General features: G+C 43.3%; 1 protein-coding gene across 1 annotated transcript; it reads left to right on the forward strand.

Annotated features, from left to right (window-relative positions):
* On the forward strand, window positions 1–27,915 carry CCDC81 (coiled-coil domain containing 81). The gene is made up of 15 exons (XM_077842159.1): window positions 1–79; window positions 1,093–1,154; window positions 2,202–2,358; window positions 4,036–4,292; window positions 5,638–5,723; window positions 9,028–9,155; window positions 10,721–10,838; window positions 14,335–14,458; window positions 17,224–17,370; window positions 19,019–19,126; window positions 19,730–19,899; window positions 22,271–22,349; window positions 23,292–23,518; window positions 24,183–24,308; window positions 27,774–27,915. The coding sequence occupies exons 1-15, from the start codon at window positions 1–3 to the stop codon at window positions 27,913–27,915; spliced, it is 2,010 nt and encodes a 669-aa protein (XP_077698285.1).

Here is a 27,915-nt window from a genome sequence, read left to right on the forward strand (position 1 = left end):
ATGCTGGACAATATCCATGCTGCAATCCTCGAGTCTGGCAAGAGCGTGTTCCCAACGCTCCCGAAGCTCACGGCGGATGGTAAGGCCTTCACGCCCCCCGGAGCCTGATTCGTGTGAATTTCATTAGGGAGACTCCTACGTACAACGGTGTTCTCCAGAGGCCCTTTGTGTGTCTGGTGCATGCTGGGGATGCCCATCCATCCTGCCACTCGCCCTACAGCGCTACGTACAGTGCCTTAGGCACAGACATGGCAGCCAGGGTGTCTGGGTTCTATTCCTGAGTCTGCTACGGACTTCCTGCATGACCTTTGGACAAAAGTCACTTGCCAAAAGTCTGGGCCTCCGTTTCCGCATTTGTAAAATGGGAGAAATACTAGTCTCATGGGAGGGAGATTTGCTCAGCTTAACTCATCTTATTTGAAGTGTTTGGTGCTCTAGAAGAGTATAGCGTGTGTATCTATCCAAGGATAAAATACAGCTGAAACGTAACGTGGAGTGTGAAATACAGGAGGGTTGTTGGATCCCCTTATGCCTCTCAGTAGTCCAGTCCTCTCACAAGTATTTGCATGGAACTTCCATTGACAAGTTTCCCTAGTGACTGGGTTTAAGGTTTGCTTTTGGAAGGAAGAGGGGTATTTGGCTTTTTAATGAAAGCTTTAAGCTTCCTATGATGCTTTTCTGTGCTGTAGTGATGTTGCCAGAAATGACAGGTCTTAGTGCTGTTCTAAATTCAAAATCTAAGCTTGTGAAAACTAGTTTTTGAACTCTGAACATCTGTCCACTGTTATGTGTCAGGCTGCAAGAACTACTTGCCCAAATCATTTAGAATTTGTAGAAAAAATCTGTTTCAACCCCAGACTCTTACTGAGGGTTTTAGAAGGTCCAAATCAGGAACTTGGTTGAAAACTTAACTATGGAGCAAGTACCATTGCTCTATAGTGAATGTATAAACTATGCAGGATGCTTGTGATTACACTGGGATGCTGCATTCTTATTAGTCAGAAAAGAAGAGTCCTATTTTGCACGGAGTGTGGCGAATTTGTGTGCTTGTCACTAGAGATCATGACATATTGTGTTTCACTTGCATTTCAGAAGTCTTCAGTATTTGGGCCAATGTGTCTGAATTTGTGGAACGGCATCTGTCAATGAACAAGGTGGGCCTCACATCTTATTCCTCCTCTTGAACCCAAATGTTTCCAAAGATTCTGATGCACGCCCATGCCACTAAAACCTGTTATGCACGCCTCCTCTTAAAGCAAGAGGCATGCACAGGCAAACCAAACCAAAGGTACATTGTAGTCTACAAATGTGCCACAAGCTTCTCTTACCTAGTTTACTGAGTTATTCAGCACAGTGTAGCATAGTAAAGTTAGATTTAAAAAAAAAAACCAACCACGTAGATCTATATGTAAGGAAGCTTAACACTTTTTATAGAGGTGGGAATTTTAGTATGATACCCCTTTAGGCCTGTTTTCCATGCTAAGAACAGATTTTAAAAACCCCGTTGTGCTCATTTATTTTGTTTTTAAAGGAGAAATAACCCTCTTATTTTAAAAATTAGCCTTTCACAAAATGGCAAATATGTTAAGATTGGTACCAAGCCAACAGGTTGTTCTGGGGATTCCAGAAAAATCTAGCAGTGCTCTAACACACATCTTTGGCTATTTCAATTCATTGTATCTAACAAAGAAATATAAGTTTCGTAAGGTATTTAGATTGCTAGGTTAAGCACCTAGAACCTGCTCCAGCCAATCCTTGATTGTAGGGGTAGTCCTTACTCAGGGGAATGTAGTCCAACTATAGCCTATGCTGCTACTTGGGTGGGTAGGAGGTTTACTCAGTGGGGTGAGGATTTGCAGAGTCGAGCTCTTTGGGGCTTCTCTAGATTAGGGTTATTTATTTTGCAGTTACTATATCAATGTTTTTTTTCAAATAGCGAAAGGGAGGGAGAGGAGAAAAATAGGAAATATTTGGTGCTTTCAGGAGCTCTGAGAATTGCCCCATCCCGCATCCCTGCACTGGAAAACATAAGGTGTGGACCGGATGTCAATCACCACCATCAAAATGCTCTGGCATAGAATAACAAATTATGAATTGATTGTGATTATATAGAAGCAAAAATGTTTCCCCTCCTTCCTGAATATTTATCATTGCTTATTTTTATTATTTATTAATAATATTTATTATTGCTTATTTTTCAGGGTGTCCAAATACCAGGGCTTGGAACATTCTCCTTTTTAAGACAAAAATTAGATGTCGGCAACAATAAATTTATCCTTATTCAAAGACCTGTGTTTCTTCTGTCTGAGAAACTAGCCCAGATTCATGGACTCAAACTTGCCAAAATACACACTCCTGGTAAGAAGTTTGATTATGGCATTTGCCTTTCTTTGAAACATATTTGTCCTGTGCTATAAAATATCTGACAAGATTAATAGCTAAGCAACCAAATGTGATACATGTATAGAATTCCTTCACTGATAACAATGTAGGCTCTGTCGATAAGACACCAAGAGGGAATTTCTTTACAAGACACTGTTGCTTTTATATTTATATCCTGTGTAAGGTTAGTATGTTGCTGTTTGAAATGTTCTTTTACCTTCTGACTGCATAATGCCACATCTGTGGAGCTTTTATGGTAGCTGCAATATATTCTAGTAAAACTTTATTACCACTGAAATTCCATATGCATCTTGCACAATACTTCAGCTCTGCAAATTCAGAGCTTTGTGCCAGGTTTTACACATGCACAACTCCAAGTCTAAAGTGGCCTGCAACTGGTTTTTTATTTTATTTTAGTGGCACATACCTTAATAGAGTAATCAGCTGGAGACAGCTTAAAATAGACCCGAACAAACAATAGGTTTTATGAAGCACGCGTACAGTTGTATGTATTCTGAACAAAAGGAGTTTCACATCAATACCATCATGTTTGCACAGAGTGGGGAGCAATGGTATTGATTATGCCTCTTGTGCAGCATCATGGGGCTGCTTTAAAAAAAAAACTCTTTTGAGTTTGAGTCTCAGTCTGGTGCCTCCTGGTGACAAAGCACTGGTACTGAAGGCAGAGAAATGGGCCGGCAAATTGTTAGGGAACTGTACTGTCAAAGGTAACAGATCTAAGAACTGGCCAGCACAGTCTTTGTACTATTTTAACTATATTGGTTTGAAACTGGTATAATTAAATCGATACAAATGGATGCAGTTACACTGTTGTCAAGTTGCCTTATATGGGAATAAGCTGTGCTTACACAGGTAATGCTTATTCCCATCATAAGCTATGCAGATATAAGGCACCTTTATACCTGCATAAATAGTGTACACACTCGGGGTTGTACGATTTAACTATATCTGTTTTAAAGAAAATTGCACTCTTAACTGGAATAGTTAATTTGGAACAAAAACTGAATGTAGACCAGGCCTGATTCTCCTCTGCATTATGTTGGGCTTATGCGGATTTCAATAGTTATGTGGAGTTAATAGTTACATTGGTGTACAGCAAAGGGGTTAATGGAGTGCAGAATCAGTCCCCATATCTCTAAGATGCATTGCAAAATGAAAGTTCTGATCTCTTGTGGTTATCAAAGATCACTGTATTTAAGAATAGGTGTCCTGGTTAAATTCCTTCTCTAGTTTCATGTTCCATCCCCCTGCAATTTCAACTGCATACAGTATTCTTCACTTCCTGCCCTGCAATCCTGTGCTGTATAGCTGCCATGTTTCATTTTTGTATTTTCATATTGAGGAAGTCATCCCTGTATAGCTGGCATAGCAGTTTGCTTTTAAAGAGCTTGGGATCCTTCAGAATAACAAGCTATATGGAGTTGTAAGAAGGTCAGTAAAATGGATATGATAATGAGCTAATAAAGGTTTTGTGAGGCTTTATTCATGGTTGTAAAGTGCTTTGAGTCTTTTACAGGAAGGTGCTACGTAAGTGCAAAATGTGATTCATTAATTCACAGCCTTGTTGCTGCTGTTATTTAGGAAGTCTGCTTGCTGTTTGAATTAGTGGGTTCCCCTGATTGTTGATTTCAGGTGATATCCCAATTATTCAACTGAACTTCATCATGTTATCCCTGGAGGGTCCCTTTAACAGGGAGATAGTGGAAGGATGTGTAAAAGAGACCTTGCTTTTTTTCTCACGATCCATCGCTATCAAACAGAATGTTGAATTCGCTTTCAAGGGAATCGGAGTTCTCGTTATCCGGGACAACAAAGTGAAAATGAAATTTTACAAAGATTTCCTTCAAGCCATGGATGGCAGTGGCAATCTGGTGAAAGCTCTTTCCAATGTAAGTTTATCATTTTCCCAGGAGAACTTAAATTATTTTGAGTCAGTATCAGTCAATAATGTCTATTAGGCAGGTGGTGGGTCACACTGTGCATACAGCTAGTCTTGTACTGTATTATTCTTACCTTGTCCTCCCATATTATCATAATTTATTTATTCTTTGTTTTCTAGTAGTGCTTAGAGGCCTCCACTAAGTTCAGAGCCCTGCTGTGCTTGGTGCTGTGGATACACATAGTAAGAGACAGTCCCTGATCAGCAGTGCTCACAATCTCAACAGACAGGACAGCTCAACGTTGTTATAATGTTGTTATCCTTATTTTAAAGATGGGGAACTAGGCACATACAAGCTCAGGGTATGTCTACACTGTAATCGGAGGTGCAATTGCAGCACATGTAGACATACTCGAGCTAGCTTTTTTCTAGCTAGCTCAGGTACCAATAGCAGTGAAGCCATGGCGGCACGGAATGAGCCTGCAAGGGAGTCTGAGTATGTACTCAGGTGGCTAGCCTGTGCGGCCATGACTTCACTGCTGTTGGGACCTGAGCTTGCTAGATTAAAGCTAATTTGGGTATGTCTACATGTGCTGCAATCACACCTCGGATTGTAGTGTAGGCATGCCTTAAGTGACTTACCCAAGGGCACACAAGAAGATTGCGGCAGAGTCTGGAACAGAACCCTGATCTCCTGAGTCCCATCCAGTGTTTCTCTCCCAATCCTACATATTGCATCCTGTCATAATGCTCTCTGGGACAAGGACCATCTCTTGACTACATGTTTGTTCAACCGTTAGCACAACAGGGCCCCGATCGGCATCTCAGGGTGCTACTGTTGTACAAATAATAATGAATAATAGTACTCTGGGCAAAGAAAAAGAAGGCCTGAGTTTGTGTCCCTCCTTGGTATGAGGACAGACATTTTAGCTGTGGGAAAGACTTGCTGCAGCTTTGTGAATGAAACCTTAACTGGACTAACTGATGTCTGTTCAAGTCCATAATCTGCAGGAACCGTACAAACAACCAGCCAAGCAGTGCTTTAAAACCACACTAGTAACATGTGTTAACCATGTACCTATCTCCACTTGCTTCTCTACTGGAAAGTAAATATCCTCTTTATTGAGTCTAATGATTCCTGACCACTCAGAAATCATGACAATATTATCATCTATTATCAGTGATTGGCTGGGACAGATTCCATCAGTTACAGTGAAGGACAAATGTGAATGAAATATAATTTTGTGACAGGATTTTGGAGCAGCAGCCTGTTGTTTTAGAATTAGAAAGGGTTGCCTTATTTGTTACCTGCTAGACAATGTCCTCTGAGTTATCTCAAATGTCTGTCATTGTAGAGGCCTGGGACAGGCGATTCAGTCATTTCAGGCAGAGAAACTGCTATGTCTCAGTCCCGTGGTTGCAGTGTTGTCATGTTTCCAAGGTGAGTACTTCCGCTTCTTTACCAGTTCACTGACCAAGCTAGCATCTCCTATCTTACATTTGACAGCCCTGAATCTATTGTGTTAGGGCTTGTCTACACATAGAATTATTACTCCAGAATACCTATTCAGGGTAGCTATTCCAGGATAACTCTATGTGTGGGCACTCTTTTTCTTTAAAAAAGGATTAAGCTAAATTGGAACAAGGCACTTTTATCCCAGGATAAGAGAGTCCACTCATGGAGTTATTTAGGAATAGTTGTTGCACTTTAACTTCACACTTTACCATAATCTGAATTAACTTCCAAGTATAGACAAGGTTAGATAATGTTTTTCATAATGTTTCACCTGCCTCATCTCTTTCTTTTGTATAAGATTTCAAAAGGAGTTTAAATATGTATGTTGCCTGATTTTTACGTGAACAGCTTCCATTAAATTATGGATCTGGCCTTAGACTTACAAAAGCATATGGTCATGTATGTTACTGGTATTTGTGGCATTCAATTGAATGAATCCCTAACACCAGTCTTCCTGGGTAGAAGATCCACGGGAAAAAGTGACAAGTCAAAAAGACAAAAGGATATCTTGCTTCCCTCTTCAATAATTCCCTTTCCTTCATAACCTAACTGAGGTACACAGCCTCCCAGGGAATCATTTCCTCCTTTCCCCCAGAGGAGGAGTTCCACCCTGTCTCCCCCTTTCTGCCCCCATGACACTAGTTCAGAACAGGAACTATCCATTCATGTAACAGTGATGGGTTTAAAATATGACACTTTGTGAATCATCAGGAGTAGACTTTCACCATTAGAAAAGTGAACTTTTCAAGGACTTTCCAATAGTATCAATTATTTGTTTCTAGTCCTAGTACCTCGTGATATGTTGAACTGTAAAATTACAGCACTGTCATGATATTTAAGGTAATTTTTTGAGTTTCTAAAATATATTAGTTTTATTTTTTCCTCTCCCTCCGAGTCCCATTTGGGTGGACTTTAGGTAACTGAGGGGCTGATCCTGAGAGGGGCTGAGTACCCACTTCCAAGTTGCTCAGCTCAGTTTCCGCACACCTGAAGATGCTCAGCACTTAACAGAGCTCTTGCACCTTGCAGGCTGGGATCCTATAGGAGCCATAGGCGCTGACTCCATGGGTGCTCTGGGGCTGGAGCACCCATGAGGAAAATTGGTGGGTGCTCTGCACCCACCAGCAGCTCCCCGCCCCGCCCCCTGCCTGAGCTCACCTCCGCCTCTGCTCCACGTCCTCCCCTGAGCACGCCGCGGCTCCGCTTCTCCCCCTAGCTCCCAGCGCTTGCCGCCGCGAAACAGTTGTTTTGCGGCAGCAAGTGCTGGGAGGGAGCGGGAATGCAGTGCGCTCTGGGAAGAGACGGGGCCAAGGTGGGGATTTGGGGAAGGGGTCCAATAGGGGCAGTGAGGGGGCAGAGTTGGGGCTTTGGGGAAGGGATTGGAATGGAGGTGGGGCAGGGGTGGGAGTGGGGGGACAGGGGGCGAGCACCCACCAGCGCTGGGAAAAGTGGGCACCTATCTTGGGAGCCTGGCTCTAAATGAAGGGGAATGTAAAACACAGCACGAGTGAAATATTTGCAGCTTTCTGAAGCATCTCCAATAGTGACATCTCTGTCAAATGTGTAGCATACACAGAATACATGGTGTATTGATGTGGTGTGATCTAAAGGGTTTATTGGTGTGGCTTGGGATGAAATGAAACACACACACTCATGCTGATAAAGCCTTCAACATAGATAGGGCCTAACCAAATTCACAGTCCATATTAGTCAATTTCACAATCATAGGATTTTAAAAAAATTTAATTTTCATGATTTCAGATATTTAAATCTGAAATTTCAAGGTGTTGTAACTTTAAGGGTCCTGACCCCAAAAGGGGTTGTGGAGGGGGGGAGGATAACAAGGTTATTGTAGGGGGGACTGCGGTACTGCCACCCGTACTTCTGCGCTGGCAGCAGCGTTGCCTTCAGTGCTGGGCAGCTGGAGAGCAGCAGCTGCTGGCTGGGAGCCCAGCTCTGAAGGCAGAGTCGCCGCCAGCAGCAGCACAGAAGGAAGGACGGCATGGCATGGCATTGCCACCCTTACTTCTGCGCTGCTGTCTGCAGAGCTGGAACCTCGGCCAGCAGCCACCACTCACTAGCTGCCCTGCTCTGAAGGCAGCAGCACAGAAGTAGGGGTGGCATGGTATGGTATTGCCACCTTTATTTCTATGCTGCTGCTGCAAGGGGTGCTGCCTTCAGGGCTGGGTGCCTGGCCAGCAGCCGCTGCTCTCCGGCCACCCAGCTCTGAAGGCAGCGTGGAAGTACCATAACGCCCCCCCCAACCACCTGTTGAGTCGGGACCATAGGTGCCAACTCCGTGGGTGCTCCGGGGCTAGAGCACCCACAGAAAAAAATTAATGGGAGCTCTGCACCCCCATCAGCCAAGCTCCCCTCCCCATCCCCCCGTCTCACTTCACCTCTGCCTCTGCCTCCTCTCCTGAGCATGCCGTGTCCCTGCTCTTCCGCCTACCTCCCAGTGCTTGCAGCCGTGAAACAGCTGTTTTGTGGTGTAACAAGCTCCGGGAAGGAGTGGGGAGGAGCGGGAACACAGCGCGCTCAGGGGAGGCAGTGGGGAAGAGGCGAGGCTGGGGTGGGGATTTGGAGAAGGAGTCCAATAGGGGCAGGGAGGGGGTGGAATTTTGGCAGGAACTTTGGGGATGGGGTTGGAATGGGGGCGGGGCAGGGGTGGGGAGGGTGCAGGACAGGGTGGAGCTGGGACAGGGCCAGGGGCAGAGGGGGGTCCAGCACTCACCAGCGTCAGCAGAAGTTGGCGCCTATGGTCAGGACTCCAGTTTGAGAAACGCTGGTCTTCCCCGTAAAATCTGTATAATATAGGGTAAAAGTACACAAAAGACCAGACTTCACGGGGGAAGACCAGATTTCACAATCTGGGATGCGTTTTTCACAGCCTTGAATTTGGTAGGGCCCTAAACATAGAGCTTTGGTGTCCTTCGGTATAAAAGGAGTTATAGAAATGTAAATGACTGAGAATAGTTAAACTGAATACTTTCTGCCTTACTTCGTGACATATAGATTGCCATAAAGAATAATTTTTGTTACTGTCCATTTTTATGTAAATCATTTTTATGCATAATCCTTAAGGCTGCTCTATATTCTGCTTTTCAAAAGTGCAGTCTTTACAGTAGTGCTAAAGATGCTTGTGTGACCAGGTTACTAATACGACATTGTGCCTTCTATTCTGGCATATGTTCTACAAAACAAACTGATATCTTTTCCTTGTTTCCAGGATTGAGTTGAAGGAAACAGACAACAAAGCAGCCATGGAAACCATCACAGAAGAACGTGAAAAGTCCAACAAAGAAAAGGAGCCAATAGAAAAAGAGAGAACTCATAGTAACAGTAGCAGTAAAAAAGGTAGGTTGTCAACTGAATATTGATACAGGTTCATTGTCATTCACTTGTCAGACAATAGGGGCCAGGTTTAAAATGTGCAGTTTGCACATGGTCTGGCACACATTTAACAGGTGTAAGCATCCATCATGGCAATGATCAGTCACGCTAGCCATCATGGAACGGAATCACAAAAGGGTCCAACCCTTCCAATTCAAGAAGATATTTCCACTCAACTCTAATACCTACACTGTATTGCAAAAGGCTTTCTGCAGTTTTATGAGTTTGGCTAGGCAAAAATCATAGAAAGTTCAGAAAATCTATTAGCATTCCAATATGGTGTGTGTCTCGTACAAAATCACAGCTGGCTTTTATTTGGAGAGAAAGCATCCTCCTGTGATGATCATTTGAAGGCTGCCAGCCTATGCCAATACTGAATTCTATCTTTAAAGCTGGGAAGCAATTTTCATTCTAACCCTCACTTTCAAGTTCCTCATAAACGTCACAAAAATAATCCTTTAGGGCTGTAAATTCCCATGCTTAGGGTTTATCTCCACAGGAAAGTTTTATCAGTATATTGGTAAAAATAAACGAGTATAACTCCCTGTGTGGACACTTTTATTTTGGTATGTCATTCCACATGAGGAGTTACACCGGTATAAGTATATTGGTTTACATTCACACCTTAACTTATACTGCTGTAACTTTCCTGTATAGATAAGTCGTGAGTCTCAGCCAACAAGCCACATTCTGCATTGTGCTTTATCAATGGACAGGGAATGGAGTCCGAGACTAGTTGGTCAAAGTTAGGAAGAGACAAATAAATCAGAAGTTATTCAGAGAAAAGCAGCTAAAAATGCTTTAGCCTTGAGACATTGATTGAAAGTGGCTGGCGTGCTTTGGAGGCTCTGTGCATCTGCCGCTCTCTTTGAATTCAGCTGAAAATCAGTCAGTTGCTGTATAGCGTTGCCAAATTAAGCAGGGCTGAGATAACCATCTTCAGTTATTTATTGTTTTGGGGCTATAACCAGGGGTTATGGGATGAGACGAAGCAAAGGAAAACTTAGACTCACTGAGCCAGATGCTGGAGCTACATCATTTTATACCATCTGAGCATCTGTCCCACTCTCATGGAAAATATTCCTGACACTGAGATCTATTAGGCTGTGCAACAGTCTCCCAAAGGCACTGGTAGCCCCATTTGTTAGAACACAGTATAGTGTAGAGTGTGGGGAATGATGCTGCACTATAGAAATTAATAGCTGGGAAACACCCATGATATTATGTGTCAGACAGGTATTAAAACCTGTAGGTGACTGAAACTCCTCTATAACACCTGTAGGTGACTGAAACTCCTCCATAATGTAGTTCAGTGGTAAAAGAATGCTTTTACGGCATTGGAATCAATGGGAGTACTCACCGAGTAAGTGACTTCTAAGACTATCAGAATCTTTTCCTAAGGTATTTTTAAAACATGGAAATGCTGCAGCACATCTACAGTGTGTGTCTTATGTGAGCTCCCCTGCTATTCTCATCTAAGTTGTCACAGAGATGCTGTTCTTGGGCTTTTCCTTGTTTCACACTTACAGAGAATCTTCCCATTAAGCGCCTTCTGTCCCGACAATCTATTGTTCCTGCCAAAGTATCAGGGTTCAATCTGACTGATGAGCTGGAGAAGAACATCAAGCAAAAGAATGCCCCTGAAAGGTGAGACTCCCTGGGAGACGTGGATAAGGGTAACTATAAGCTTTTCAGTATTTTGATCTTGCACTGAACTGCAGCTACAAAGTCTGTATTAATTGTGAAAAGAAAAAAGGAAAATTATTAATTAAACTAATGAGGAAAGGGGGTAAAATTTTCAAAAGTGCCTAAATCCCATTTTCAAACATGACCTGGGGCAGATTTTTAAAGATATTTAGGCACCTAAAGATGCAGATAAGCGCCTAGTGGGATTTTCAAAAGCACCAAACAAGTTAGGCGCCTAAGTCTTCCACCACTACCTTTTCCTGCTCCTCCAGAGGCTGTGTTTTGTACGGGGCCTGATCGGAAGACATGCTCTAAAGTGGCCTCTGAGCATGTCTACTGGATCAGGCCCTGCAGGTGAGACAGGCAGGGGAATGCCTAGTTTGTGAATCCCATTGGGACTTATAAACGTGTCAAGTGCTGAGCTGCTTGGTGGTGTCAGGACACTGGCTGTGCACTGACAGAAATTTAGGCACCTAGTGGACTTACCAATGGAAACCTAGGTGCTTAGGGACCTTAGGAACCTACAGGGTTAGCCAGCAGCTGAGTGGGTTTTGAGGACCTACATTTTGGACTTAAATGCCTAAAGTGGCCGTTAGGCATCAAAGTCCCCCATGGGAATCCCACCCTTAGGAACCTAAGTTCCATTGGCTTTCAATGAGATGTAGGCTCCTAAGTCCTGGAGTCACTTTTGAAAAGTGGCAAATAGGCTCCCAAGTCACTTAGGTGCTTTTAAAATTGTTACCCGAATCTGCTTGATGTGGCAGATTCAGGCTCTCGAGTAAAGGCTTTAGAATGTGGCCAATATTTTGTATCTTTGTGTCCATTAGCAGTAATCCTCTGAAGTCGGATAAGTAAGTAGATTTAGTTTGTGTTTATTAGAATTATTGTACAAACATGTCAAAATCTAAGCTATTTGGGGATGAATAGTATAAATGTGCATTTTCTATATAATGTCCCTGGGACACCAAGTTCCAGCTTATCCCTCGATCAGTGTAGCAGTGTACCAGTTTATTTTCTTGAGATAAAAGTTAATTACCTAAGTAAACTAAAGGTTAAAAATTCCCATTGACTGAAGCTTTTATCATGCAACAGCCCTTTAAAAAACCCCAAATCTATGGTAAGGATGTGCTATTGGCTCATCTCACAGTGCCATTGGCTCATCTCACATTTTCTTGCTGTCTGGGAGGTATATAGTACAGTGAGTGTCTGTGAGTGTCTGACGCCATCTCCATTTTGTATCTGATAGTTTGGTAACTAAATGCAAACAATTATTCAAGAGGTTCAGGATCCTCTTACCATTCACAGTGGAGTTGAGTGAACCTGATCCTCCTACTTGATGAGAACAGTCTGCAGAGTTTATAAACATTTAATGGAAGAGAGACTCAGAGTGCTCTTCTAATGGCTTCTAAATGTTTTCACTGCTTGTCTGAGCTTTGTTTGACACTATCAGTTGTTCCGGGAGGTCACTGAGACCCAATTCAGCCATGATTAAACATGTAGGAGCTCTTTGTTTTAATTTGACAGATACTGCTTTACAGGGCAAAGTGAAATTCAAACTTCTCATGCACCAAGGGGATAGAACAGTGCCCATCTCCATTGTTTGTCTGGGGTTTAATCAGTTAACCTAGAGGCTTTTTCTTTTGTACTAAAGCTTATTACTGTGATGGGCACAATAGAACAGCCAGAGATTGATAGGTAGATAGAATTGCTTCTCTTACCAAATTGCTTTCTCTTTGTTTACAGCGTTCGCCACTAGCAATCTATCTATATTGATCTTAGGTACTAATATGGCCCCCATTAGCATAGTGTATGTACAATGCCCAGTATAACTGTGTCCCCAGGTGCCTGACATTTAGATGACACTGTTAGTTAAATAGCAAGAGGGGCCTGGATCTGGGACACCTTGAGCTTTAGGGAAGTTCAGACAAGATGAGAGTGTTGTTGTTCAGGATCATCGTCTCCCCCTCTCTGTTCATTTGAATACAGTCAATGAAATAGGAAAAAACTGAATGCATGTTTCCATCCCCTGCCTTATTTATTGGTCATTTAAAGATATACATCGCTGCTTTGCATCTGAACCATCTCTCTGCCTCTCTGGCCACTATCACCACAGCAGCTGAGCACCTCACAGACACTATTCAATTTATCCTCGCTGTGCACCTGTGAGGGGGGCACGTGCTGTTATCCCTGTTTTACAGTCACACAGGGCGTCTGCGTCAGAGCTGGGAACTGGGCCATTGGACCATTAGGCATGGGACAATCCTCAGCAGACGATGGATTGGACCCTAACCGATCGGTAGCACATTTTTTATTCAGCAACTATAAATGCAAGTGAATTCCTGCAGCGTTCTGGGTCCTGCTTTCCTGTTTCTCCAGGGGGTAATTTAGTTTACTGAAAACTTGTTTAGCCCTGTCTTTAGGTGTTCCTTCCTGGGCACATTGGCTCACTGAAGTTTTACTGTGTTTCTACAAGAGATAGTGGATGGACTCCTAGAATTGCTTCTGGGCCAGGCTGTGACGGTGTGCATGACAAAGCATCATATGTGCACACTGATGGCAAATTAGTTACTGGCTATGACACAGGGTATGACCACACTGGCGCTAGAGGTTTATGTCCAGCTCAGGTAGACATACCTACGCTAGCTCCGATCGAGGTAGCATGCTAAAAATAGAAGTGTGGCTGTGGAGGTGCATGTGGCAGGAGAAAGCTAATTGCCTCAGTATGATCCTGTCTGAAACCCTACTCAGGGGGGATAGCTGGTCCTGTGGCTTGTGCTGCTGCAGCTACCTTGCTATTTTAGCATGCTACCTTGGTCAGAGCTAGCGCAGGTATGTCGACTGAGCTGGGAATTACACCTCCTACTCCAGTATAACCATACCCTGGGACAGTCTATTGTTAAGCTCAGTTTGAAGCTGTGGTCCTGATCTTCTGGTTTTGAAGCCAATGCAAAGACTCCCCGTATAAGCCCATGAGTTCAGAGGCCTATTAAGGCAAGGTCCAGGCCACGGAGCTGAGGGATTGCAGGAGCCAGTATAGCAGCTGTGAGCAACAAGAGGAGTAGCACACACCTGAGCATTGCTGGATGACTCCTGCTGCAGCAGGAACCAGACAGGGGCTAGCTCTCCAGTGCCTGGGATGACAAGACCAAAGGGAAGAAAGGATGGCAGCAGTTGGGAGCCCTGTGGCTTGTGGCTGGCTGTTTGGGAGCACCAATGAGGTTTTCTGTTTGTTCTTTTTACTGGAGGATGTAGCAATTTAGAGAATTTGGGCCCAGCTTCATCTTAAGCCACCTCTTTATGTGTGGGCACTATCCTCTGGTGTGCGTTCATGAACACGTGTTTAGTTTCTCAGTGATGTTCCAAACTCCATTGCAAAACTGCCTTATGCCCAGCGTGTTGGTGTCTGTACACAGCCCTTGTAATAAACTGATGCATATGTCCTGTTGTCTGTTCCTAGCGCAACATCACCTGCTCCTCCGTGTTTCTCAAGGACTGAAACGGACTGCGGTCCCAACCTAATTCATGCTACCGGACCCAGAACTCCATCCCCTCTTTGTCAAGATCATGGTAGGGCTGGACAGGTACAATATATGGATCTTATTTACTTATTATGTCACTTTTTAATCACAGCAAAACGTGGGGGGTCAATTTTACCTGGGGGGTCAATTTTAAAACTGTCCCTAATGGCTGTTCATTATAAGTCAATGGCTGTTTTTATAGGCCATATGGGATCTTACTTAAAAAAACAGGCAGTTCATTATGCAAGTATGAGTAAATCCTGGTCAGCACTCTATTTTGAAGAAACATATAGGAATACATTTGAGACCTGGTTATTATGGAAATGTTAACCATAAGGCTCTTCATTCATTAGCAGTTATGGGATGTAGAAAATAAATAGTTTTCCTATTGTGCACAAGTGTTTTGCCAAAACAAGTGCGAAGGTTGCATATTTTGTGAATTATTTTTACACCTTGAAGTTTTCTGGGAGCTACTAAAGCAATGTGGGGACACTGAACTTTGATTCAAAAAGGGATTAGATATTTATGTGGATATCAAGAGTATCCAGTGTTGTCATAATTAATGACTACAAACATTTTGGGAGGGACATTAAAATCCGTGATTTAGGGTTTGAGCCAACCTCTAACTATGAGAGACCAGGATGAGACCTGTGTGTGGGGCAGATTATCCCACATCTGCCTATTTAGGGGCTCTGTTACATCTTCCTCTGAAGTGTCTTTTAACAGTGAGGATAATTAACCATTGGAATAATTTATCAGGGGTTGTCATGGATTCTCCATCACTGGCAATTTTAAAATCAGGACTGGTTGTTTATCTACAAGATCTGCTGTAGTTCAGACAGGAATTATTTTGGGGATGTCCTATAGCTGGCCTGTGTTATGCAGAAGGTCAGACTTGATGACCACAGTGGTCCCTTGTGGCCTTAGAATCTATAACTCTGGTGCTGGCCACTATCAGAGACAGAATACAGGATTAGATGGTCCTTGGGTCTGATCCACTGTGACTGTTCCTATGTTCAAACCATGAGAGCTGGCAACACTGATTGGGTCAGATCTTCAAAAAAAAAAGGAGCATAAAATTAGGCTCCTGAATCCATATTTAGGATCTATAAAAATTGTCAAAAGTTCGGAGCATGCAGCACTTCTGATTGGGGCTTATGTCCTCGTAATGCTGGTGTATTAATTCTTGAGATCGATAGGAGCTGGTGGCTGCTCAGCAGCTTTGAAATCAGGCCACTGATTTAGGAGACTAAATATGGATTTAGGAGCTTAACTTTCGGCTATTTTTTTTTTTTTAAATCTTGGCCACTAGCTAATTTGTCCTATATTTAACTAACCAGCCAGCCGAACACAGACAACACATATACTAACAGCTGGGAAAATTTTCTGTTACTCTCACCTGCAATGTGCACTGTAGAACCCTGCTCACTAATATATATAAATGTTGCAGTTTGTGCATGTCTGACTATACGCAAAACCAGGCTCTTCTGTGATTTTGTTGTGTTCATGTTTGATTGCCAAGCTGATCTAGAAAGATTCTACTGCGTGTTCTGGGTTGGAAATTATAAAGTCTAAAACGACATAGCTGATAAGGGTAGGTCGACACTTGGGGCAGTGAATAGAGCCCAGACACAGCGCACTCAGCTAGCACAGGTATAAACAGTGGTGGAGAGCGGGGTGGGTAAGGCTTAGGCGAGTAAAGACATGCCGGAATGCTAGGGTCTGTACCTTACGTGGCTCTCTACACACCCAAGCTATACCTCCCATGTCTCTATTTTTAGCAGTGTAGTGTCCCACTGCCTTCCCACTGCTGAAGCCTTTCTCCACTGCAGTGAAAGATGCCAGCAGCAGGGAAAGGCTCTGGCAGAGGGAGCCCGCGAGAAAAGGTTCCACCACTGGGGAGCTGCCGGAGCCTTTTCCCACTGCCAGAGCCTTTCACTGCGGTGTGTAGCTACACGTACCCTGCATGTCGCTGCAAGTGTAGCCATTGCCAAGCTCTGCCAGAGAGGCTTGTAGGTTGGGTTTTTTTGGTCAATTTCATGTATATCTCCTGCCGTTGGTCCCATGTAATCTTTTGCACGGGCAGACTGTTCCAGATCTAGGAGTGCTAATAGTTATCAGGGATGGGATTTTCAGATGTTCCATCAGATTTAGGAGCAAACTGACTTTCAAAATAAGTTTTTTGCCACTGCACAGGAATTGTGCATCTAGCTCAGGGGTGGCCAACCTAAGCCTGAGAAGGAGCCAGAATTTACCAATGTACATTGCCAAAGAGCCACAGTAATACGTCAGCAGCCCCCCATGAGCTCCCCTCCTCCACCCGTTCCCAGCGCCTCCCGCCCACCGGCAGCTGTGCCGATGAGCGCCTCCCCATCCCTCCCCACACCTCCCAATCAGCTGTTTCGTGGTGTGCAGGAGGCTCGGAGCGGGAGTGGGAGGAGCAAGGGCATAGCAGGCTCAGGGGAGGGGGCAGGAAGAGGTGGAGTGGGGGCAGGGCCTGTGGCAGAGCCAGGGGTTGAGCAGTGAGCACCCCCGGCAAACTGGAAATTTGGCACCTGTAGCTCCAGCCCCGGAGTCTTTGCCTATACAAGGGGCTGCATATTAACTTCTGAAGAACCGCATGTGGCTCTGGAGCCACAGGTTGTTGTCCTTAGGTAAGGAGGAAATAATTTCCCTCTAGTATTTTTAATTAAAACACCATTTGTAAGAAGGTTGGATTTTCTTGAAGACTTGTGGAAGTTCATTGCAGGAGAAGGGTAAATAGAGGGTGAAAAAATAAAAGAGATGACGGTAATGTGCATTCTTTTATATTTCTATGGGGACTCCAGGAAATGTGCTACCTGTGTATGCAGCGTGCTCAGAGGAACATCCCCGCGTACTTCAGCGAAGAGAGGCGGAGGAAAGAGCAGGATGATGACAGAATATTGGTGCAATACCAAACTATGAAAGACCAGGAGGCTCTTCATAGGCAGCAGGTAGTCCATGCAATTTGGAGCACTCAGAGAAACAGGATTCCTACCACCAGGGGGAGCTGAGTTTTGAATCTTTCAAAGAAGTCGGCAGGAAAGGTATCTATAGATCGGTGGTTCTCAACCTATTTGCCACTGTGGGCCACATATGCTGCCCTCTCTGTTATGTGGGCCGCATCCACACACTATATATATTACCTGTATGGCCCGAAGGCTTCACGTGGGCTGCAGCTGTGTGCTGATTGGGCTGCAAATGGCCCGTGGGTTGTGAACCACTGCTGTAGGTGCTTGTCTATTTGCTATTCTGAGAGAAAAATTCTAAATAAAAAATGAGGGAATAAAGAGAGACCTGCTGCATCAAGGTCTTGGTCCAAAGCTAGCTGAAGTCAATGGAAAGAGCCCCATTGAAATCAGTAGGCTTTTGACCAGGCCCTTAATTTAACTATCACATTGTTGCTTCACAGAAATCTCTGTTTGTGCCCAGAGTTTGGCTTACAGCAGAATTCTCTCTGCATGGCAGTTCTTTACATTCGCTGGTCTGGGAGTGAAATGTGTTCCAATGAAGAGGCCGCACACAAGACTCTGTGCACCACTTCAGCCCCAGAGGCTTGAGGGCTTAAATGGTTCAAAAGGCCCTGTGCTAGGTCCTTGGCATTGGCAAGCATTTCAGTCACCATGTGCAGACCAAGTATTGGCATGTTAAGTATTCAGAACTCATGGGAATGTCTTAAAAACTGTGAGATTTTATAATAAAAAATAAAAATTTAGCTGTTTTTGTTTGTTTGTTTTGTTTTTGCCTCCTGGATTTTGGGTCACATTTTCAAGCTTTTCGCTGCACCCATGACGGCTAGAAACTTTTTTTTTTAAAGAAAAAGTGAGAGCTGAGTTTCTCACCTAGTCACATTATTTCATGAGCGGGAGCTTAAGAAAAAGAACAAATATCACAAGACTGCCTATAAAATCACAAGAGTTGTGAATGCTGAGCTCTCAAAGAGACATAAATTGACCCCTGCAAATACACAGCAAAATATCAACACACAAATCTGCCAGGTGGATTGGAGAAGAGAACTGTGCCCTTAGGGGAGGTTATGTGGCCTAGTAAGTAGGGCCCTAGTGGTCAGGAGACCTAGGTTCGGTTCCCAGCTCTGCCACTGACATGCTGTGTAACCCTGGGTAAATCATTTAACCTCTGTGCCTCAGTTTCTCCATCTGTAAAGGGAAGATGATGATACTCCCTTTGTAAAGCAGTTTTAGGTCTATGGGCTGAAAAGTGTTGTAGAAAGCTAAGTGGTATTGTCGTTATTCACTATAAATATATTAGTTTTAGAAAGTATTAAAATGTTACCAGTAATATTCTTATTTTATGTAAATCTAATCTTTTAATGGTGTGGTAAATAATATTAGGACCTAAACTATTAGGACTTGATCCAAAGCCCATTGATCTCCATGGAGAGTCTTTCCACTGACTTCAATGGGCTGGGGCTCAGGTCTTTAATGTACAGAATTATCTATTTCATTATAAAAGGAAGAATGTAAACTGCATGTCCAGAGAATAGACATGTCATTACTGGAGGATTTCCTGGCTGTGCAGTGACATTACTTCTGTTCACATCTTCATTTAAAATGCATCTCTTTTCTTTTCTTCCCACGATAGATGAAGTTCTTGGCGAACAGAGAACAGAACCAAAAAAACGCTGCCTTTAATCTGGGGGTGGCCGAAGCAATGAGAAACCACAAGAATGAAAAATCCACAGAATTTCATGTAAGAGCTTTTTGTTTGGTTTTGTTTTTTAAGAAGAATAGTCCCATCCTGGTAACTTTTCTGCCCAAGCTGTGTATTGACTTTCCATTAGTATATATAACATGGAAAGAAACATAAGAAACTGGGTCACACAAAGCATTAATAGACAAACCCTTTCAGTGTGAGAACTTTCAGCAAGGGAGACTATTAATGCATTTAGCAGTGATGCTCAGATTTTGTTATCATTTAGTCTGACCTGCCTAACACAGGCCTCAGGACATCACCAGTAATTCCTGTAATGGAAGGAATTATTCTTTCCTGCGATGTAAGTGAACATTATCTAGCACAGCGTACTGGAGCACAGTAATAACAATAGTGATAGTGGTTGGGCTACTTGGGGGCATTAGTGAGACCTTTGTCAACATTTTGCCGCCATCCAAGGGGAATTTTGGGGTGATTCTCCTGGTTCTGATGGGATTGTCCCCTTTCTGGGTACTGCTAATGCATCTCTGCTTGAAATGGTTCTGCAGTGTTCATATTTAAGGAAATGATGCCATGTTTTCATGGTATCGTCTTCTATCTCGTTTCTCCCTTCAGATATGAAATGTGTTTCTTTCCTTGCAGAAATCATATGTTTTCGTTAAACGGCCGCCCAGCCCTCCCCCATATGCCAAGCAAGAGGAGTATTCACAAGACTTGTTGAAGCAAATGGAGGATAAGAAGGAGAAGGAGGCAAAACTAAAGCAGGACAAAGAGCTGATGGATCGGCTGGAACAAGTGCAGCTTGCGGAAGAGTAAGTCTGCCTGTTGTCTCTGCCTAGGGTAGGAAATGGGTGTGGTGCTGGTGGGAGTGGGTCCATTCTACACATCTCTTGCCCTTGGCACTAGAGTTAGGACCCAGAGGCAATGGTAGTAAAGCCAGTCTTGTTTAGAGCTGAGTGAAAAATTTATTTTTTGGTTCTGTGGCCAAACCACTTAGTGTCAAACAGAAACTGAATTTTTCATTTTTTCTCACCAAAACAAAAACCAAAGAAAAAATAGTGTTTGGGCTGAAACTGAATGTTTCGAATGTCGATTTGAAATGACATTTGGAAACGGACCATGCCAACATTTCAGATTTTTCTTTTCCATTTTTTTCCCCAGCTGAAACTGTTCACTGAATTCAACCTGAATTTCATGAATAGCTTTGGTGCCCTGAAAAAGGCATGTTTCAATGAAAGAACTGTTTGCACAAAAAATGTTACCTAGCCCTTGTTCTGTTCTGTTTTGAATGCTGGATTGGGATCCCCATGAGAATGTGATCAGAAATATGATTTTAAAATATTCCTATTGTGTCTCTATCCAGTCTAACCTATCGAATCATTCCACCCACCTACTGGTGTTTAAGCACCTGATGTTACAGGTCAGTTCTACAGTACAGGTCAAAGAGATACATATACAACAACAATCCATCCCATAAATATCCTTAAAAGTCTACATTCACCAATTTACTCCTATACAATTAGTATGGGGAATGAGGGGAAGCCACTACTGCCTTATATGAAATGGCACAAAGATCAGGATTGTTGACTTCAGAATGACTTGGATTAATCTTGTATGATAGAAAAGGGGCTTCTTGGGGTAAGGACTGTTTCTGTGTGTCTTATTCAGTGTCATTGCTAAGGTAGAAGAAAGTAATATTAGGCTCACAAATAAACATAAGGATCCAGATTCTGATTTCGCTGATGCTGATGTAAATCCATTGACGTCAATGGAGACACTTTTGGTTTTACACTAATGTAATGGCAATCAGAATCTGGCTCAGAGAGAAGTAAAGATGCAGATTTAACAATGTTTGTGTGCAGTGAGTGTAATGCAATATCTCTACAAGCAATTTAGGCAGAATTTATGTGCATGGGTGTGGAGAGAGAGGCTAATTACGTGGCAGTAGCTTCCATGTTGATTTGAGCCAAAGGTTTTTGTAGCCAGAGCTAAAATTCAAGCTGAACCACTATATGGGATTTGAAAAGAGAAATATGTGAAATGGTGAACGAGGACATTGTAACCATGAGGAGTCAACTCTGGTTTATTGAGTCTTCCCTGCATCTCATTTATGCATAACTGCAGTACAAGCAGGCACTTGGTGCCAATCAGGGCAATGGGTAGCAGCCATTTCATTCTGTTATAGAATTACTCCAGTTAGCGTTCTCTACGGTAAAATGTTATCACCTCACCTTCCTATTCTGTGTAGTGTTCGCTCCTAAGTAGGTTCTTATCGCCAAAGTACCGGCGCGCCTTCCAGCCGTGTATTAAGTGATATAATTATATGTGCAGTGTAACTTCTTGATTTGGTTCGGGTTCAGTTTTGTTGTGTGTTGTTTACCTACATGCTACTCTGTGTTTGTATTAGAGAAGGCAGGTGGAAGAAGTGCTCCTTGCATTTGGAGTGGAAGGTAGAGGGAGGTTTGTGATGGTTCTTGGTTCCTAGGGGAGTTCATCCCGTGGTCTCTGACTGGCCCTGAGAATGCTCTGTCTCCTACACAGATTAACTTTACTCTTATGGTAGGAAATTCTAGAGGTTCAGCCACTTATGAACTGTTTTTTTGTCTCTTCAAACACAAGGACAATGATTTAACAAATTAGCTGGCTAGGGTTTACTGTATGCATATCACTGCCCTCTGCCAGATGGAATCAGACCATTTACATTGTGTGTCATAGGCCCTATATTGCTAATAGCCAATGGAGGCTTCCTTTGGATCACATAGTAGGGGCTGACTGTGTTTTTGGAGCATGAGGAGGTCTCAGTCCTATGCCTGCTGAATTTAGGAAAGTCCAAGCTGCCAAGGTAGGCAGCATCATAGTGAGAATCCTAATAATCTGACGTGGCCAGAGATTTGTTGCTATATTATCGCATGGAAGCAAGGGTGATGCACACAGCTCAAGCTCAGTGTCATAAGTTGTCTTACTCTATCATGGAAGTCATCATTATTAATGATTATTATTATAATAATTTTCGAGGAAGCAGAGCCATCTTGGTAAGATAGAGAATCGTGGTAGCTAAATGTTATGGACTCAGCTATACTATTGGCAGATTTGTATTTCACAGGGCATGCCTGGATGAATTGTATTTCTTCAAAATATCACCTCAGTAAAACTCTTGTGATTCTTTTGTATTTTTATTTCTAGGCTAGCTGCCCAAAGAGCTAAATATCTGAAGGGCAAGATGGAAGAAATGCAGTGCTATAAGAGGGCCTTGGATACACAGGTAAAAACTTGTGATTAATAATTATGTGCTCCTCACCAGGCCAGGTCCACTGACCTGATAGTGACAAAGTTTTTAAAATGAAAAAAAAATCTTGTGTTTGATAACTTTCCTACCTATTATGTGGCTAAGTTATGTGTCTTTAAAAACTGGAATGTTTTTCAGAAAGTTGTGGAGAAGGGTGGAGATATACCATATCTGAAGTGACATATTAAAAAACTCTATAATGATATAAGCAATAATAAGATCCTCCAAAGTTTTAAGAATTATCCTTCTAGCCAGTATTTTAAAGCTGTTGAGATGGTGAGTCTATTTAACACCTAAAATGAGGTGCAGTTTACAATGTTTCTATTGCTGGCTGAGAAAATAGCCCGTCCCCCCTCAAACTAGTTATGTAGAGGTATCTGTTTGGATTGAGTAGAGCTATACAAAGTCATCATGGATTTTTTTTGAGAAATTTTGAATTTCTAGATTGCTACTAGATTCCAAGAGCTTAGGCAGCGTTCAGTCCCTGCCCTGAAGATTTTACAGAGTAAATGGACAAAACACACAAAGGGCGGGAGGGGAAACAGAGTCGCAGAGAGGTGAAAGGATTTCCCCAAGGTCACAGAACAGGTTAGTGGCGTAGGTGGGAATAGAACGTAGGTGTCCTGACTCCCAGTCCAGTGCCTTATCCAGTACATCATGCTGCCTCCTCCATAAGGTGATATTTAAAAAGGAAAAATATGGACTTGAATATCAATGCTTCCTGACATTGAACTATAAAATAATCAAGGGAAGTGGTAGAATCCTCATTGGTTGTGGCATTTAAATCCAGAATTGAGAAAGTGGATTAGCTGATTTAATAGGTCTTCTCCCATCCCTAGCTTCTGTCGTTCAAAGTTTTCAGAGCCATGTGTGAGGTTAGTTCCATCATGGTAAAATCTTCTTATCAATCTCATACAGATAAAGTTGAAGCCGATACAGTTACCGGTCTGTGAGCCTGACTCAGCAGATCTCATCTTTGGGAAGAGTGATATGACCAATGAGAAGCTTGCAGAAAAAAGGCACCGAGCCCGGGAGTTCTACAAGCACCAGCTGCACTCCGCAGCACAGCAGAAGAGGACGGCTATCCTCAATCAGCTGGTGGAGCAGAGGAGAGAAGCTGACATGCTGCAGAGAGCCAAGAGAGAGTAAGCCTTTCCAATGAAGCCTGGGGAAAATTCAACAGCAGTAACGAAATTGCCTCACAGGGCTCTGGGGTAGGGCAGGAGGGTGCATTTTCTCCTCTTTAAGGCCCCAGTCTAGCAAAGCACTTAAGCACAGGCTTAATTTTAAGCATGTGAATAGTTCCTACTGAAGACAATAGGACCACACATATGCTTAACTTTAAGCCTGTGTCTAAGTGCTTTGCTGGATCAGGTCTAAGTGGAGAGACTTGGAGCCTTCTGCTGGGATTAATTCAGTCTGTGCAAGTCCAGAGCTGAACTTTGTGGATTGGGCCCATTTCTGGCTGAACATTTCAGACAAGTGCCTGAATTTGTGGTTAATCTTCTCAGCTGAGCTAGAGGCCTTCATAGGCTCTGCCAAGAGCAGCCAGATCTGCCCAAGGCTGTGTGGGGTTTCTAAGCACCACAGGGTTTCTGGCTCAGGTAGTGCTCTCAGTCCATGTGCAATTCATTAACTTTGTCAGAGCCTCCAGCAGCTCTGCTGCTGGCAGGGAGAGGGAGTCATATTAGACAGCCCACCATGCTGGGGCTGTGGTTAAAGAAACCCAGGGACAAACTGACAGAGTGGGGGAGTGTGAGACAGATTCATCCATGAATCGTAGGAGAGACCTTTTCAATAACATTTCAGGTGGATTGCAGACAGAGGAGCGCAGTTTGAGAAAATATTCCAGATGAATTTAGCAATGCAGGACGACTGGCAAAAAAGCGCTGGAATGAAAAGGCTGAGGGAAGTTGACGAGAAGCTATTTGAGCGGTAAGATTCCTGAACACTGAGGGGATTTCCCCTTTCCCGTCTTCCTTTTTTCCCGTTTTTGCTACAGTGCCCATCCTTTCGCCAGTCGCACGTGCTGCAGTGCTTTGCCATCAGAGCACAGGGAAGTGGCAACCCCATAACTGATCTCAGTACTGCTTCATTCTAGAATGGGTTAGGAGCAAAACCATAATAACACAGTACAGGCCTTTGTCCCACTGTAGTAGCTGGACCATGTAAGAAGTTTGAGTCCACCACTATCTCCAAGCTAATGGATGTAAGGACCAGATTTCTAAAGGTATTCAGGTGCCTAGAGATACAAATAGGCACCTAGTCATAGAGTTTAAGGCCAGAGTGGGATCACTAAATTATCTTGTTGGACCTCCTGTTGGTCACAGGTCACCAGCACCAGAAGCTGCGTATGGGTGACAGGGGATGGATCACTTGATGATTTTCTTTCATTCCCTCTGGGGCACCTGGCATTGGCCACTGTCGGAAGACAGGATACTGGGCTAGACGGATCTTTGTTCTGACCCTTGTATGGCCATTCTTATATTCTTATGTAACACCACTCTGCGCCTGCACACTAAACCCAGCAACCAAAATCAGACCAAAATATCATAGCCCATAGGAGACAAAACTGTTATGTGGCCACAAGCAGAGAACAGGAGTGGCCAAGGTGCACCAGGGCCCTAGGCCCCCGGAATGGCAGGGACTTGATTAAGTGAGACATACCCAGTTAATCCTGGCAAATGACCAGTGCCCCACACTGCAGAAGAAGGTGATACTCCCCACCCAAAGTCACTGCCAATCGGATTTAGGGCAAGAAAATGTTTGTTTGTATACTCAGCTTGAACAGAATCATAGGATTGGCATTCTTCACTTCCAGGATTTTTATTGCGGATTTGTACTGACATTTTATACTGTCTGTTTTCTGTTTGGGTGGATGGCAAGAAAGTAGGAGATGACAGTTAGTGGAAGGCTAGCCAAAAGAATTGAGTTTTAAAGTGCAATTCTTTCCTATACAAGTAGCTCCATATTCACGGTTTCTCACTGATTTCTGGATCACATTTGCTCAAGTAAAAAGATGTTATTTCAAACAGGCAGCCCTGGAAAATCACCGAGGGCTCTGACAATGAAGCTTGGACTTTTCCATCCTGTGCATCATCACCAAGGCTCTGCAGGTCAAATTATGGCCTAAAACAGTGGTTCTCAACCTTTCCAGACTACTGTACTCCTTTCAGGAGTCTTGATTTGTCTTACCCCAAAGTTACACCTCACTTAAAAACTACTTGCTACAAAATCTGACATAAAAATACAAAAGTGTCACGGCATACTACTAGTGAAAAATAGCTCACTTTCTCATTTTTACCATATAGTCATAAAATAAATCAATTGGAATATAAATATTGTACTTACATTTCAGGGGATTGTATATAGAGCAGTATAACAAGTAATTGCCTGTATGAGATTTTAGTTGTACTGACTTTGCTAGTGCTTTTTATGTAGCCTGTTGTAAAACTAGGCAAATATCTAGATGAGTTGATGTATCCCCGGGAAGACCTCTGTGTACTCCCAGGGGTATGCATATCTCTGGTTGAGAACCACTGGCCTAAAATACCTGTTGTCAGCTTATGCCCTCAATGTTACCTGTGTTAAACCTTTTGTCTTCAGGTTACTCCTTCAGTAACATCTCTCCAAACCTGCTGAAGGTTAAAATCCTAGTGGGATACCTAGGCCCTTTGATATCCATAGGTTCTCTTCCTATCTTCTCACCTGTCTACTCCGGTTTTCCAGAGGTGGGAATCGTTGCTGCATAAAGTGCCAAACAAGGTGGATTTAAAAAGATTTCTGAAAAATGAATAAGTGTGAAGAGCCTAATAAGAGGCATATCTAGGCACTTCAGGTTGTGTTTTAGTGCTCCATTGCCACAGCCCAGGTGGAATGTCTTAATGCCACGTTCTAAAGCACTTAGCATCTCGCAGCCAGTCAGATCTCTGCCATGGCTGGACACTGCTAGCCTTCTAATGCAGTACAGAGAGGGTGATACCTCCTGCTGCATGGCTCGTGCATAGAGCAGTGGTTCCCAAACTTTAACAACCCGCGAACGCTCTCCTAAAAATGAATGTTTCCAGGGATATTTCTCCTTCACCTGAGGATAAATGATAAAAGCAGTGATCTTGGAAATATAAAATTTGTTTTGATGACATGCTTATTACACACTATTTATTATTAGTTATTATTTATCATGACAGTATTTTTATTACATTATGAAAACGGCAACACTCTTCCAAGATCTCACTTTCATAGCTTGTATCACTTTGAGTATATTTGCCTATACTAAGACAAGGATCCTAGGTTTCATCAAGGAATATCAGATGTGAAACAGCATGAAGGTATTTAAGAAGCCAACTCAAAGAGTTCCTCCTACACAAGCATTCAGGTCTTGAGCAGTCCAGGCAAACAACGCACGTTACAACAAAGCTTAAACTTATTCTTCATAATAATTTTACAAACAATACTAGCTGCCTATTTAATTTTAAAAACAGCAAAAAATATCCACCTCCCTTTCCATTTCTTATAAGGAGTCTTGAAGTTTAAATCTCCTCAGTGTGATAGATATGCTTGTTTTGATCTGCTTAGCTCTTGGAAGTTCAGGGGCTGCGGGCTGCTGGCCCTGTGCTGCCCGGGATCTCTAGGGACAGCTCTGTCCACCATGAGGGAATTTTTTTTCTGCGAACCCCCAGTGGTTCATGAACCCCAGTTTGGGAACCACTGGCATAGAGGTTTACCTTTGTTTACCAGGTCTGTTTTAAGGACTCGCTGACGCGAGCCAGCAATCTTCATTTGGCAAAGACCAACAAAAACTAAGTACATTAGGTGTGTTGTTATTTGCCATAGATGATGTAAGTGGCCTTAGAGGTGCCTTTGAGTTAGTGGGTCTCCTGCGGCCACTTCTTGTGGGCCAGAACCACTCTGCTCTGCCTTGTCCGTTGGGAGCCTTGTATCAAAACTGCTGATCAGGCACAGCTCACACACAGAGGGACACCTGTTGGGCACCCTATACATAAGTGGATTGAGTCTAAAGGGCTCTCTAGATTTACCAAAAGGTTGGCTCCAAAGTCCAGCTTAGGCTGGCCTTCCTTTCATGCCACCTTCCAAGCAAACAGGCTCGCAGCAGTCAACTGTGTACTGCATTGATGCCTTCTGCACTGGCTTACTTCCGTTGAAGGGCCCAGATCCTGCCTTTCTCAGCCCCCATATGAACAGCTGCAAACTTTACCCTCCAACTGTATTGTACAGGAGGGCTCTGTGTGATCCGTGACCCAGACAGAGAACCAGTTGCAACTCTGGCATTAGCAGGTATAATTCCCATTGACTGCAGTGGGGATGACGCTGAATTGGTGCAGCTTATTTCTCTGTTTTCCCTTAGTCAACAACATTTAACACATTTCTCTTTAACTTTAGTGCTGGGGACAAGCTTATGCTACTTGACCAGTGCGAGAGATACCGACGCTGTTTCCAGTGTAAGAGGCGCACGACCAACTGTGGGGAATCCAATGTGTGGTCAGAGTCTAGATACGTTCCAGGATCCCGGTTAATGGTTTAA

This window comes from Eretmochelys imbricata, chromosome 1 (assembly GCF_965152235.1).
Source record: "Eretmochelys imbricata isolate rEreImb1 chromosome 1, rEreImb1.hap1, whole genome shotgun sequence".
In the NCBI taxonomy this organism is placed as follows: domain Eukaryota; kingdom Metazoa; phylum Chordata; order Testudines; family Cheloniidae; genus Eretmochelys; species Eretmochelys imbricata.